At 42.1% G+C, this 15,189-nt stretch overlaps 1 protein-coding gene across 1 annotated transcript in view; it reads left to right on the top strand.

Annotated features, from left to right (window-relative positions):
- The window catches only part of MANBA (mannosidase beta), a 145,961-nt gene that overhangs the window by 31,907 nt on the left and 98,865 nt on the right, over window positions 1-15,189 (top strand). The window contains exon 5 of the mRNA XM_066383897.1: window positions 3,963-4,086. Coding sequence (XP_066239994.1) covers window positions 3,963-4,086 — 124 coding nt within the window. The remainder of the gene's footprint in view (window positions 1-3,962; window positions 4,087-15,189) is intronic.

Below are 15,189 nucleotides of genomic sequence, written 5' to 3'. Positions count from 1 at the left end.
GAAAATCTTGTCTTGACACCTCCTTCTCCCATTTTTTGTTACCTGTTTCCTTTGTAATTATTTATGCATTGCCTGAATTTCTTGTTGTACTGTGAGCACTATAAGCAGAAGGACTGTGTCTGATTGGTTCATTGATGTACTACCAGCCTGACACATAGGAAGCACTTCAAAATATTTTTTGAGTAAGTGTTAACTTTTATCTGGAGAGGTTGTGTGAATAGAAATGACTTGTTGCCCTTGGTGGGGAAAATAGTCTGCCTTAGATGATGTTGAATATTTTTGTCCTCCTCCTTCTGAACTTAACAACTTTTCAATAAATATCCCTGGGATGAGTTTCATTCTAAACATGAGAATCTGATACCTAACGTGGCGAATTTCAACAGGGATGCTATGAAGTAGTTTTAATTCTTAGTTTTTTCTTGTTACGGGTTTGTCTCTCATACAGAGCTTAGGAAATAATACTTAAATAAGAACAGATTGGCCAAATCCTTAAGCTGTATTCTACAAATTGTCCATTCAGAAAAATCTTAGTACTTGCTCTGGTGCTTGTTCTTTTTTAAAAACGGAATTCTTGTCTCACACATTTTAATTAACTGTATTTTTTGGTTTTTGTTTTTTTAAATTGTTTGAATGAGACAGAGTCAGTGAGAGAGGAAGGGAGAGAGATGAGAAGCATCAATTCTTTGGTGCAGCACCTTATTTCTTCACTGATTGCTTTCTCATATGTGCCTTGACCCGGGGCTACAGCAGAACAAGTGATCCCTTGCTCAAGCCAGCAACCTTGGGCTCAAGCCAGTGACCCTGGGGTTCAAGCTAGTGACCATGGGGTCACGTCTATGACCCCACACTCAAGCCAGTGACTTTGAGCTCAGGCTGGTGAGCCTGTTCTCAAGCCGAGTGAACCCGCACTCAAGCTGGGAACCTTGGGGTTTCAAGCCTGTGTCCTCCACGTCTCAGTTATGTGCTCTATCCACTGCGCCACCACCTGATCAGGCTTAATTAACTGTATTTTGAAAATAACTTTTTCTTTAAAGAAGTAGAAATTAGGCCCTGGCTAGGTAGCTCAGTTGGAAAGAGCATCATCCCGATGTGCCAAGATTACAGGTTCAATCTCAGGTCAGTGAACGTACAAGAAGCAACCAATAGCCCTGGCCGGTTGGCTCAGTGGTAGAGTGTTGGCTCAGCGTGTGGATGTGCCAGGTTCGATTCCCGATCAGGGCACACAAGAGAAGTGACCCATTGCTTTCCACTCCTCCCCCTCCGTTTCTCTGTCTCTCCCTCTCTGGTAGCCATTGCTTGGTTCAAGCGTTGGCTTCCAGTGCTGAGGATGGCTCTGTGGCCTTTGCTTCAGGTGCTAAAAAACCCCAAAACTGGCTCAGTTGCTAAGCAATGGAGCAATGACCCCAAATGAGCAGAGCACTGCCCCCTAGTGGGCTTTACCGGGTGGATCCTGGTTGGGGCACATGCAGGAATCTTTTTGCTTCCTCACCTCTCACTAAAAAAAAAAAGAAACAACCAATGAATGTACAACTAAATGGAACAGCAAACTGATTTTTTTTCTCACTCTCCCTGCTTCTAAAATCAATAAATTAAAAAAAAAAATTAAAGTAGAAATTAGAAAAATTCTGCTTGAAAAAGGATTTAATTTCAGGGAACCATCTCCTGTTTTTGAATTTGAACCTTTGTAAATTAATATGGAACCTGAAATGTGTCTGAAAGGAGAGGTAGGCAGCCAGGCCAGATAAGACGGGATGAGATGTCTGCCCTGTCTGCCTGTACCAGTGACTTGTTTTGGGGCTGTAAGTTCAGAAACAAGTACTTCTGAATTGATCCTGGAGGAAATAGGGATTGGCAAGTCTAGCTACAGTTTCTTAAAGCTATTTATAAATATCTTTTTAAAATTTTTTTTTTTTTTTGTATTTTTTCCAAAGTTAGAAGCAGGGAGACAGACAGATTCCTGCATGCGCCCAACCGGGATCCACTCGGCATGCCAATCAGAGGGTGATGCTCTGCTCATCTGGGGTGTTACTCCACTGCAATCGGAGCCATTCTAGCGCCTGAGACTGAAACTATGGATACATCCTCAGCGACTGGTCCAGCCTTGCTCCAGTGGAGCCTTGGCTGTGGGATGGGAAGAGAGAGACAGAGAGGAAGAAGAGGGGGAAGGGTGGAGAAGCAGATGAGCACTTCTCCTGTGTGCCCTGACCAGGAATCGAACCTGGGACTTCCACATGCCAGGCCGATGCTCTACTGCTGAGCCAACCAGCCAGGGCCCATTTATAAATATCTTAATCTTCCAGTATGTTTCTTCATTCTTTATAGTTATTCCATTTGAATACAACGTTCTCTGTAGTCATTCCATTCCATTCCATTCCATTCCATTCCATTCCATTCTATTCCATTCCATTCCATTCCATTTTGTACAACAGTAGGTTTAGAGATATTTCTGAGAAGTCTAAAAAGTAACTTTTGTTGCCTCAATGTAATAAGCTTTTGAAGAACAAATGTGCATGAATTTCTATTCTTAGAACATTTCTGCAAAATTTAACTAGTTACATAGGTCTATGTATAGTTATCTATTGCTGAGTTGTTACAAATAATGCCAAAAGTTATCAGCTTAAAGCAACATTAATTGTCATCTTTTCTGTCAAGAATGTGTGGCTTAGCTGGGTGTCTCTGGCTCAAGGTCACTCCTGAGGTTGCAGTCAAGCTGTGGACCAGGGCTGTGGTCATCTCAAGGCAGACTGGGCCTGAAGTTCGTGTCTAAGCTCCGTCATGTGGTATTGGAAGGCCTCAGATGAGCTTCCAAGCTCATTCTTCTGAGCCTCTCTACAAAGTTGCCTCATAACATGGCAGCTGGCTTTCCCTGGGGCCAAGAGAGAGTGGGAAAAGCAGAAGGTGCATTCTTTTATAACCTAAATTTGGAAGCTATTGCCTCTGATGAGTACTACTGATTAGAAGTGACTTGCTAGGTCTAATCCATAATCAGGGAAAGGGATTCCATAAGTACATGAATACCAGGAGGGGATCATAGTGGGCCATTTTAGACCCTGTGTATAGGAGAAACACACAGTTATGAACTAAATTCTGTGCTCCCCCCTAAATTTGTATGTTGAAGCCCTAACCCTCAGGAGCTCAAAATGTAACCATATCTGGAGATAAGGTCTTTAAAGAGGTGACTAAGTTAAGTGAGACCATTAGAGTGGGTCCTAATTCAATATGTATGATGTCCTTACAAGAAGAGGACATTTGGACAATAGAGAGGTGTATGCACGTGTACAGAGAAAAGACTGTGAGACCACAGTGAGAAGGCACCATTTGGCCCTAGCTGGCTGGCTCAGCTGTAGAGTGTCGAACTGTCGTGTAGAAGTCCTGGGTTTGATTCCTGGCCAGGGCACACAGGAGAAGCGACCATCTGTTTCTCAAGTCCTCACCCTCTCCCTTGTCCCTCTCAACCTCTCTCTTTTCCTCCCGTAGCCATGGCTGGGTTGGAGCAAATTGGCCTCAGGCACTGAGGATGGCTCCTTAGCCTCACCTCAGGTGCTAAAACAGCTTGGTTGCCAAGCAATGGAACAGCAGCCTCAAATGGGCAGCACATTGCCCATAGGGGACTTGCTGGGTGGATCCCAGTTGGGGCACATGTGGTAATCTCTTTGCCTCCCTGCCTCTCACTTAATAATAAAAAAATAAAAAAGAGAAGGCAGCATCGGCAAGCCTAGGAGAGAGACTTCAGAAGAAGCCATCCCTGCCAACACCTAGATCTTGGGGTTTCCAGCTTCTAGAATTGTAAGAAAATAAATTTCTGTTGTTTAAGCCACCCAAATTGGGATATTTTATTATCACAGCCCTAGCAAACTAATATATACTTTCATGCTATTTTTAAAGCAAAGTTTCTTTTTTTAAAATAATGTTTAAATTTCATAATAATCAGAATCAGTCTTCTTTTTCCCCTGCTGTTACAGGAGCAGTGTTCCTTTAGCTGGGACTGGGGGCCTTCCTTTCCAACCCAAGGCATCTGGAAAGATGTTAGAATTGAAGCCTATAACATTTGTCATCTGAACTACTTCACGTTTTCTCCTATATATGGTAAGCTAAGAGATGCAGTTTCTTGTTTTACTTTTTTTGGGCCTCTTCCCTGTTGCAAGAATTGGGTTTATAGTTTGAATATATAAATTTACTTTTCAGAGGCTTATTTTTAAAAATTTTGTGACACATTAAATTTTAAAATGTTAAAAGTATGTACAAACTGTGGTTTGTCATAAAAATTTACAGTATAAAGCAGGTAGGTGGGCAGGTAAACACCTTTTTAACACATTTTGCAAAGAAAGAAAAATGGAAAGAATGGAAGTGTGAATAGCTGTAGCTTTCCCAAGCTAGGTGTTGTTTCTTAAAAGAATTGGGCCAGCTGGTTTGTACTGCTTTTTCTGCCTCTGTGGTCACTTTCAGAACTCCACTGTCTTGAGGTCTTGGTTTGCTCAAATGATCAGGCTGACTTTCTGTCATTGCACATTTTCTCCTCCGATGGCCATGACACACTAGCCTTGTTAAGAGTTAAAAATAAACTGGAAGGCAAATAAGGCATAAAGAAAGTCTTATAAGGTAAAACATACTACTTTTTCAGTTGAAGGAACGATTCACAAGAAGGGAGCATTGATTAAAAGCTCAGAAATCTCATGGACGTCAGTGAATCAGTGAAAAGCTGTCAAATATTAGTTGTGTTCTTTGCTGGCACTGTATTTGTTTGGCATAGGAAAGAAAGTATCTCATTCCTGCATGTTGGTTGGGCAGGAGGGGGAGATATAAGTGATTACTGAATAGAACAGATTGCGTAATGGTCTTCTGGGATGAGAGCCCCAGTAGTTCAGAAAATCAAAGATCACGAGGATTTGAGAAGTTAGGGAAATCGGGGTGAATGAAGGTGAATCTTCAAGGATAGCTCATGATGCTCAGTCCAATTCCATGTACGCCTAATTCGATGAAATCAATAAACAGGAATGTGGTGTGTTAATACAAGAGTTTTGCTATCTTTAGGGCCCAGGGGACAAGACTGCTATTCAGTCTTGTTTTCTAAAGGAAGAAACAAAAGCAAATCAGAAATAGTTGATAATTGAGGCCCTGGCTGGTTGGCTTAGCGGTAGAGCGTCGGCAGGGCGTGCGGGGGACCCGGGTTCGATTCCCGGCCAGGGCACATAGGAGAAGCGCCCATCTGCTTCTCCACCCCCCCACCCCCCCTCCTTCCTCTCTGTCTCTCTCTTCCCCTCCCGCAGCCAAGGCTCCATTGGAGCAAAGATGGCCCGGGCGCTGGGGATGGCTCCTTGGCCTCTGCCCCAGGCGCTAGAGTGGCTCTGGTCGCGGCAGAGCGACGCCCTGGAGGGGCAGAGCATCGCCCCCTGGTGGGCAGAGCGTCGCCCCTGGTGGGCGTGCCTGGTGGATCCCGGTCGGGCGCATGCGGGAGTCTGACTGTCTCTCCCCGTTTCCAGCTTCGGAAAAATACAAAAAAAAAAAAAAAGAAATAGTTGATAATTGAGCAGGTCATTTGGTACTGTTGGCATTTTTAAATGTTGAAAATCATTAAAAGATCTAATATGACTTATACCTATAAATGTGGCTGTTTTAGCTCTCCAGTTAAGTATTTCTCAAACTATTCTTCAGAGATATAACCTGAACTGAACTGTGCTACTAAAATCAAATAATGGCTCATTCTCCCCCATACTCACCCATTGGTTTTCTCAGATATACAGGGTAAGATAAAAATAGGTTTACCATTGTGAGTACACAAAAACAAAAACAGCATTTATTCTTATATTATTTATTAATTATTGTATTATTTTCCATAGGAACAACTGTAAACTTACGTCTTCTTTATTTTCCTTATCCTGTGTCTATAATAAGGTCTAGTTTAAAAAAGGGTTCTAGTTTTCAAAAAATTATTTATTTAATAGTTTCAAAGCTTAATCAGTGTTTTAGGTGGATAGCAAAAAGCACTGAGTTTCAGAGACCCTGATACCTGAAAAAATTTGAAAAACACTGCTCTAGTTTAATTACAATTTTTGAACATGAACCTAAACATTTCTTCTTAAATATGAGTCATTAGAGTTCAGTTTATTAGTCAATAGTGACTGAGTGAATTTTATTTGAATTAAATCAATTGATTTAAATGATGCTTAAAATTTAATTAAATTTTGTGTAATCAATTCCCTGTATCAACATTTTTAATGTTTTATGACTGCAGTTTATTTTGTACTTAACATAGAGGAGACTATGTTTCCTGTTTAGAGGATGTGCGCTATATATATATTAAGCTGTAATTTTTATATTTCTACAGATTAACTTTATAGATTTAAATTTGTTTATTTGCTATAATAAAGAAAATTGAAGCATAAATTTATGAAAGCATTAGGAGAGGAACTTCCTTTAGGAGTTTTTTCAGAATTTTTTTATCACTGAAATTAATAGAAATATTTAAAAGTTTCCTGACCAGGTGGTGGCACAGTAGATAGAGCATCAGACTGGGACATGGAGGACCCAGGTTGAAAACATGGAGGTTGTCAGCTTGAGCGCTTGCTCATCCCGCTTGAGCATGGGCTCACCAGCTTGAGCGCAGGGTCACTGGCTTGAGTATGGGGTCATAAACATGACCTCATGGTCGCTAGCTGGAGCCCAAAGGTCACTGGCTTAAAGCCCACGGTTGCTGGCTTGAGCCCAAGGTTGCTGGCTTGAGCAAGGGGTCACTCGCTGTGCTGTAGCCTCCTCTCTGCTGCCCCCCACCCCCGTCAAGACACATATGAGAAAGCGATCAGTGAAAACTAAGGTACTGCAACGAAGAATTGATGCTTCTCATTTCTCTTCCTTCCTGTCTGTCTGTCCCTATTTGTCCCTATCTGTCCCTCTCTCTGACTCTCTCTCTCTGTCTCTGTCAAAAAAAAGGAAATATTTAAAAGTTAGACAATAATAAAGAGAATAAGATACTAATATAATCTAGATAGTTTTTGTTTCTTCTTTTTCAAGTGAGAGGAAGGGAGATGGGAGATAGGTAGATTCCCACATGTATTGCGACTGGGATCCACCTGGCAACCCCTGTCAGGGGCCAATACTTTGCCCCTCTGTGGTCATGCTCTCAACCATGCTATTTTTAGCACTTGAGGCAGAGGCTCTGTGGAGCCATCTTCAGAGGCTGGGGCCGATGCGCTCAAACCAAATGAGCCATGGCTGCGGGATAGGAAGGGAGAGTATAAGGAGGTGTGGAGAAGCAGATGGTTGCTTCTCCTGTGTACCCTGGCTGGAAATAAAACCTGGGACATCCACATGCCTCTCTGACACTCTACCACTGAGCCAACCGGCCAGGGCAATCTGGATACTTTTATGTATTTTTTTACACATACTATGAAACTGGCATTGTGAGATTTACTAAAAAAAAAAAAAGTTTATAATAAAGAACATGCATATAATTTTAATTTAAAATAAAAGATATTTATTTAAAAAATTTAGTGTGAGATGAGATTGGTTGAAACTAATATGCACAATGGGTATCTCTGGGTATTAATACTACAGATAGTTTGTATTTTATTCTTCTGCTCAACTGTTTTCTAAATTTCCATATTGAGCCTATATTGTTTCTATAGTAAGGAGAAGTAGTAACTATAACGAACTAATCTATCTAGTAATTTTAGCTAATTAATTCTGAAGGGTTAAACTAATTTGACTATGTGACACTTTCTGCTTTTTCCCTGTTGAGGCTTGAAAGAGAACATTTTTGGTTTTCCAAATGTTTTATTTATGTCTTTTTTTTTTTGTATTTTTCTGTAGTTGGAAACAGGGAGGCAGTCAGACAGACTCCCACATGTGCCCGACCGGGATCCACCTGGCATGCCCACCTGGGGGTGAAGTTCTGCCCATCCAGGGCGTTGCTCTGTTGCAACCGGAGCCATTCTAGCACCTGAAGCAGATGCCATAGAGCTGTCCTCAGCGCCCAGGCCAACTTTGCTCCAGTGGAGCCTTGGCTGCCGGAGGGGAAGAGAGAGTCAGAGAGGAAGGAGAGGGGAAGGGGTGGAGAAGCAGATGGGCGCTTCTCCTGTATGCCCTGGCCAGGAATCGAACCTGGGACTCCTGCATGCCAGGCCGACGCTCCACCACTGAGCCAACTGGCCAGGGCCTTATTTATGTCTTAATTTAAAATTAGTGAGTTTAACCTGACCAGGCAGTGGCACAGTATATAGAGCGCTGGACTGGGATGCAGAGGACCCAAGTTCAAAACCCTGAAGTTTCCAGCTTGAGCATGGGCTCATCTGGCTTGAGCACTGGCTCACCAGCTTGAGTGTGGGTTCACTGGCTTGAGCATAGGATCATAGACATGACCCCATGGTTGCTGGCTTGAGCCCAAAGGTCGCTGGCTTGAAGCCCAAGGTTGCTGGCTTGAGCCCAAGGTCTCTGGCTTGAGCAAGGGGTCACTTGTTCTGCTGTATCCCCCCCTCCCCCATCAAGGCACATAATTGATGCTTCTCATCTCTCTCCATTCCTGCCTGCCTGTCTCTCTTTGTTCTTCTCTGTCCCTCTCTGTCCTTCTTTGTCCCTTTCTGTCTCTGTCTCTAAAAAAAAACACCCCAAAATTAGTGAGTTTAACCCTGAAGATCAAATGACCAATCTTAATTTCCTAGTATAATTGTGTATATATAGTATGACAAAAAAGCTGTTATATTTTTAAAATATTAACTTGAAATTCCTGTGAATTAATTTACTTTATGTTTGTGCTTATATATAAAGATATTTTCTTTTCAGTATTCTCAGTCCTTATAATAGTTTTTGCTAAAATTCAGCAGTTTTCAATATTATGAGGTCATTGGTTGGATTTTGTCCTAACATCAGCTTCTTAAATGATGTTTTTACATCTCTTAATGTTTAAAATAATGAAAAACACATTTATATTTGAAAAAACTTAGGTCAAAGGAAAAAAAGAATTACTTTCATTATCTCTCAAGCCCTTATTTTTCTAGGTATTAAAAGTTACCAAAATCATTGATGTGACTTTCTTTAAAAGCTCATTAAAATATTTATTTGAATGATTCAACCTTTGCCCTGAAATATTCCAATCAGGTTTTAAATTGCAGTAGATGTTTTAGAGCACCCATATTTTCAGTATTTTATTTTATTTTAATTATTATTATTATTTTTTTTAGTGAGAGAGAGAGAGACAGGAAGGAAGAGAAATGAGAAGCATTAACACGTAGTTGCATCACTTTATTTGTTCATTGATTGCTTTCTCATATGTGCCTTGACTGGAGGGCTCAAGCTGAACCAGTGACCCCGTGCTCAAGCCAGTTACTCTGGGCTCAAGCCAGAGTGACTTTGTTGATGATCCCATGCTCAAGCTGGTGACCCTGCGCTCAAGCTGGCGACTTTGGGGTTTCAAAACTGGAACCTCAGTGTCTGAGGTCAATGTTCTCTCCACTGTGCCACCACTAGTCAGCCTTCAGTATTTATTTTATTTATTTATTTTTTGTACTTTTTGGGAGTTAGAAGCAGGGAGGCAGTCAGACAGACTCCCACATGTTCCCAACTGAGATCCACCCGGCATGCCCACCAGGGGGCGATGCTCTGCCCATGTGGGCCGTTGCTCCGTTGCGGCTGGAGCCATTCTAGTGTCTGAGGCAGAGGCCATAGAGCCATCCTCAGCGCCCGGGCCAACTTTGCTCCAATGGAGCCTTAGCTGCAGGAGAGGAAGAAAGAGACAGAGAGGAAGGAGAGGGGGAGGGGTGGAGAAGCAGATGGGCACTTCTCCTGTGTGCCCTGGCCGGGAATTGAACCCGGGACTTCCACGCGCCAGGCCGACGCTACTGCTGAGCCAACCGGCTAGGGCTAGGCTTCAGTATTTTAAACAGTGAAAGATTGACCCTGGTATTGAAAAGAGAAGCTCAGGTGCTTTTTACTTGTGGAAATGCAGAAAGATTCTACTGTTTTTTCCTTGGGGAGGGTGTGGGAGACTAACCTCATCTGCTGGAAAAGGGGAGAGAAAAGTCTGGGTTGGACTCAGGTTTCCAGGATGTGGTGGGGAGTAGATGGGTGAAGACGACTGTGTGCAGGGGTGATGCCCCGCTCCTAGAGATTTGGACATTTACAAGCAGATAATGTAGCCAAAAATGCAGGCCCTGTGTGGTAGTGATGGTAGTGGTGGAGGTAGATGGTGGGGTGGGGTGTGTTTGTGTGTGTGTTGAGAGAGAGAAAGAGAGAGAGAGATTCATTTATAGATAGTGTCTATGCTGGATCTTTCATATTTGTAATCTGATGTAAGTTGTTCATATTAGGCCCTAAAATTTGTCAGGGGGGGATGATTGTCTAGTTTTGTGAGCTTTTCATAAGGTTACATAAACTTATTAAATCCAAATATATAATAAGAATGTTCTGATGAAATGCTATGTTGTTTAATCTTTTGTTCTGACAGTTATAGAAAAAATAGTATAGAGATGTTTTCAGTGTGTGAATCCTCTGGAGCTCTGTGTGGATACTGAGCGTGCTCGGGCCTCTCACAGGTGCTGCCTCCCCCCAGCCTCTTCAGGTTGACTGGCGGCCTCAGCCTGAGGCACCCCCTCCTCCATTCTCCCAGACTAGCCTTGTCCCGGAGGAGTGAGTCTAGCTCTCAGCTCCATCCTGGTCTGCCCAATAGAAGCTTGTATTAAGGTCAGTCCTGCCCTTTGCTTACAGCTTAATACAGCAGAGCAAGGATTTGTCAGTCTTGCTTAGTGACTTGTGTGATGCATTCATTTTGAATCACTTTCTCATTCACCATTGAATTACTTTACTCATAAAAATGACAGCATTCACCTTTGAAAATATCTTTATGGGTAGGTAGGTTGCTTGAATAATCTCTCCTCTTGATTAGCTGCCTTGTTGCATAAATAGGTTTTTTTTTCCCTCTGGAGTTTACCAATTTATCCTTGTTTTGAGGGTGATTTTTTTTTTTTTGCCTGGATTTCATTTGTTTTGTCCTGCTGAGTAGGCAAGGAGATCTTTACTGCATAGTAAAGGCAGGGAAAACAGCTGTTGTAACTAACTGGGAACCTACTTTTTGGCTAATGTTATCTCTTTGAAAAGCAGCTGCTAGAGTCTGTGCTTTAATTCCAGCAAGAACACAGGAAAGTCTCCGACAGCTGAATTTCAACATTCTGTGGCTTGGTCGTTTCAGCTTGTTGTCGTTCCTGTTTCCTCCAATGTGCAGGACAACCTTTTCACTGCAGCCTTTCATCACCTATTAAAGATGCAAGAAGAAGAGAGCAGGCAAGAGGAGGAGCTGCTCAGTGCTCAGCAGGGCGAAGCTAATCAAGGCAGCTGTCTCTGAATAGCTTTTCCCTTCAGTGAGACGAAGCATCTTTTTTCCCTTACATAAGCAATTTACCAACATTTGCAGATCAGTCCCAGGCTGACCTGACTGTTCTTCCATTTCTTCTGGATTCTTAACTGTGACCTTTGGGTATATTTTGTTTCTCTAAGTAGATTCAACATTTTTGCTTTTTTGAGTTGGGGTGTAGTTTATAGTGCTTGTCAAGGTTTACAGGCAGTAATTATCCAAGAAATACATTTTTGTGTTTGATGGAAATTCTTGCATAACTGTTGTCCTGCCCTCATCAGGTAGTTTCTGATACAAAGATGGTAGTTTGACAAATGAGGAACTGTGCACCATATATCATAATTATGCATTTTGTGGAGAGTCAGACACATCTGTAGATTTCTATGTTCATTCTTTTCTTTCAAAGACCCTTTTTAAGAGGCTAACACTTTTTGTTACAGTACCCTAGTGCTTTGTTTCACATTGCCTGTGTTTGATACTTGGACTTAGGACTCTGAAAGGCAAATTATACCTATGCTTTTGGGTTTTTTCCTTGTTCATATACCAGTTTCCATCAGGATGTGTGTCTTTAGGAACCTCTGAGAGTCGTGCATGGAAGGTGGAGAACAGTGGCGTCAGGGAACGGGGACCCTCGTCCTGTCCACTGGCTTGGGGGCTTTGGAGCTGGATTCTGCAGTCGGACCTCAGAAACCTCATCTGCAGAGTGACTAGGAGATCGCTAACTTTCTTCTGCCTCTGACATTCCATGGGTCTTTTTCTGTGTTTGCAAATGACAGCAGTCATTACAACCTACTGAGGTTATAAGTGTGGAAGAATCCACTTTTTTTGAAGCTAGGCGAATGAGTAGATGAAGACATTGATACTTGAGGATTAACTGCACTCACTTCTGCAGCTGGCGTTAGTAATGAACATATGTGACTTAATGTAACTCAGCCATCTTTTATTTTTTCTACTTCCATGTCTTCTTATACATTTTTCTTTCTCTGATACAACTGAATAAAGCTGTCTCCCCCACCCCCAACCACATCTTGACAAAGAAGTAGACTGTATAAAAATATAAAAGAAGCTGGCATATTTTAAAGGATTTTAAGGGTTCATATATCGGCCACATCTACACAAATTGGAGCTGTCTTGAAGACTGCAGCACTCAGTATTCTGGGCTCTGTAGCTGCTTATTCTTTCTACAAATTCTCATCCAAGTCAAACTCATGGTGGTTTGTTTGTTCTTGTTTTTATTTTTAAAGAAACCTCACTGAATCAGCTTTGGGAAAGTCCTGAAAATGAGTCAGTGGCAGAACCACATTATCTGCCATCCCTGGTTGCTGCCTGGTTGAGGTTTATATGGGACAAATGTGGATGTAGTCTCTTATGCAGGGAGTAGGACACCAGCTAGGACTTCACTGAGTCTCCAGGCCAGAGAAGACCGCAAGTTGTAGGGAGAGCAGGTCCACCTGGCCTGTCCACCCTGTTTTGATAAAGAGTTCCTGTCCTGTTTGGGCCTTCAGCTGACTAGTCAGGGCAGGGAAGGGATGTTCAACTTGGTGTGGTTGGAAGGAAGACATGGGAGGAAATTTTACATCATTTAAGAATCATTTTTCTTTCCAGTACTTGTCCATTTTTGAAATGATCTTATGTTCTACTTCTGGAGAGCTAGGGGATGATAGGTATTCTTTTGGAAAGATAGAATAGGAAACTGTATTCTGGAAATAGGTCTTAATTTATGAGGGAGCTCTCCTTAATTAGGAACTCAGATTATATATTATAAAATTAGCAAGTGAAAAGCAGTGAACAGATAATACCAGGAAAATTGTTGATTACTGTGCCATCAGGTGATGGCGCAATAGGCTTGTGAATCTTCATGTGGAGTTTTTAATTCTGCAGCCTCAGTTTTTTCATTTAGTGGCACCAAAGGGAGTTGACAGGATGATCTGGATCTTTGGGAATTGCAGTGTTTGCCCAGAGGCCCTTACGGGCAACTAGTTCCCCACTGCAGAAATGATAGGAAGCAGCAAAAGAATTGGCTTGAAGTTGGTGGTCACTGGTTGGTAGGAGGTGCCTAGAGGGCAGAACTTAAGTCTTTAGGTAGAAATGAAAGAAAAGTGGATTTCAAATCAGTGTAGAGAATGACTAGGCTCTGGCTGGTGGTTCAGTGGATAGTGTCAGCGGGTATATGAACATCCTGGGTTCGATCCTTGGTCAAGCCACACAGGAAAAGTGACCATCTGCTTCTCTCCCCTTTCCTCTCTCCCTTCTCTCTCTTCTCCTCCCATAGTCAGTGTCCTGATTGGTTTGAGAGTCAGCCCAGGTGCTGAGGATAGCTCGGTTGATCCAAATTGCGTTAGCTCGCTTGATTCGAGCTTTGGCCCTAGGTGGGGTTGCTGGGTGGATCCCGGTTGGGATGCATGTGGGAGTCTATCTCACTATCTTTCTTCCTCTCACTTAAAGAAAAGAATGATTTGACAATAGTCAAAGGTAGCAAAATGGGGTGCCTATTGTGTGAGGCAGAGGTTTTTGTTATAGATATTAAAGAAAGAATATTGATAGTATGATCTTTTGGGGTAAATATGCTAGTGTAGGGATTAGCAAACTTTTTCTATTAAGGGTCAGGTAGTAAATATTTTAAACTCTTTGGGTCACATGGCTTTTGTTGCAACTAGTTAGCTCTGCAGTTGGTGTTCAAAGGCCACCAAAGGCAACTTGTAAACAAATGAGCATCCCTGTTGTCTTAGCCTGCCTGGGTGGCCATAACAAAGCACCGCAGACTAGGGGATTTCAGCAGCAGAAGTTGATTTCTCCTAGTTCTGGAAGCTGGGAAGTCTAAGATCAAAGTGCTGGCTAATTCAGTCTGTGGTCAAGGCTCTCTTCCTAGCTTGCAGATGGCAACCTTTCTTTCTGTGTCCTCACATAGGGTCGGGGAGGGGGGCAGGTGGGGTGAGAAAGGAAAAGATGGATAGAGCTCTTCCTCTTCTTATAAAGCCTTAGTCCTATCAGGTTAGGGCCCCGCCCTTATGACCTTATTAAACTTAATTATGTGCCTCCTAAAGACCCGCTGTCCAGATACAATTACATGGCGAGGTTAGAGCTTCAGCATATCATTTTCTTTTTCTTTTGTGATAGGGAAACAAAATTTAGTCTGTAGCATCTGTGTTTAAATCATATTTTATTTATAAAATAAGAGGTGAGTCAGATTTGGCCTAAGGCCCATAGTTTGTCAGTCCATGATCTAGACTCTTGAGCAGTAGTTTTCAACCACTGGTCCACTAGAAATTTTGTACTGGTCTGTGCAACATCAGGGTGGTTAACTCTTTCGCGAAGCAGCATGAAATTTCTGGCAGACCAACACTGGTCCATGGACCGGTGGTTGAAAACCACTGGGAAGGAACCATTCACCATAAATTAGATTATGTGATGTATCAGCATACTTTTAGTTCAAAAGTTTTATGTATCCGTGCTGTTGTGGTTAAAGATTTAGCCAAAAGACATAGTTGATGCCTAGCATATCTTGATACCATTAAAAACAGAAATGCTCTACTATGTAATAAGACCCCCTCTCCACTGTAATAATCCTGAGCACCAGTGAGACATGATTTTGGTGAAATGGTTTGGGTGAGATGGGCATAACTCTGAGGTTAAGTGTACAGTTTCTAGTTTCAGACTATCTTGGTTCATATCCAAGCTTTTGGGCAAGTTACTTAACTTCTCTGTGCCTTAGTTTTCTCATCTGAATAATGATGATAATGATAGAATTTACCTTATAGTAATGTTGTGATGCTTAAAAAAGTTAATACATGTTGAGAGCATAGACAATGCCTAGCTCATAGTAAGTTATTGGTAATTGTGGTCTATTATTA

The sequence above is a fragment of the Saccopteryx leptura genome, chromosome 5 (genome assembly GCF_036850995.1).
Source record: "Saccopteryx leptura isolate mSacLep1 chromosome 5, mSacLep1_pri_phased_curated, whole genome shotgun sequence".
Classification (NCBI taxonomy): Eukaryota; Metazoa; Chordata; class Mammalia; order Chiroptera; family Emballonuridae; genus Saccopteryx; species Saccopteryx leptura.
This window is presented reverse-complemented; position numbering and strand designations above follow the sequence as displayed.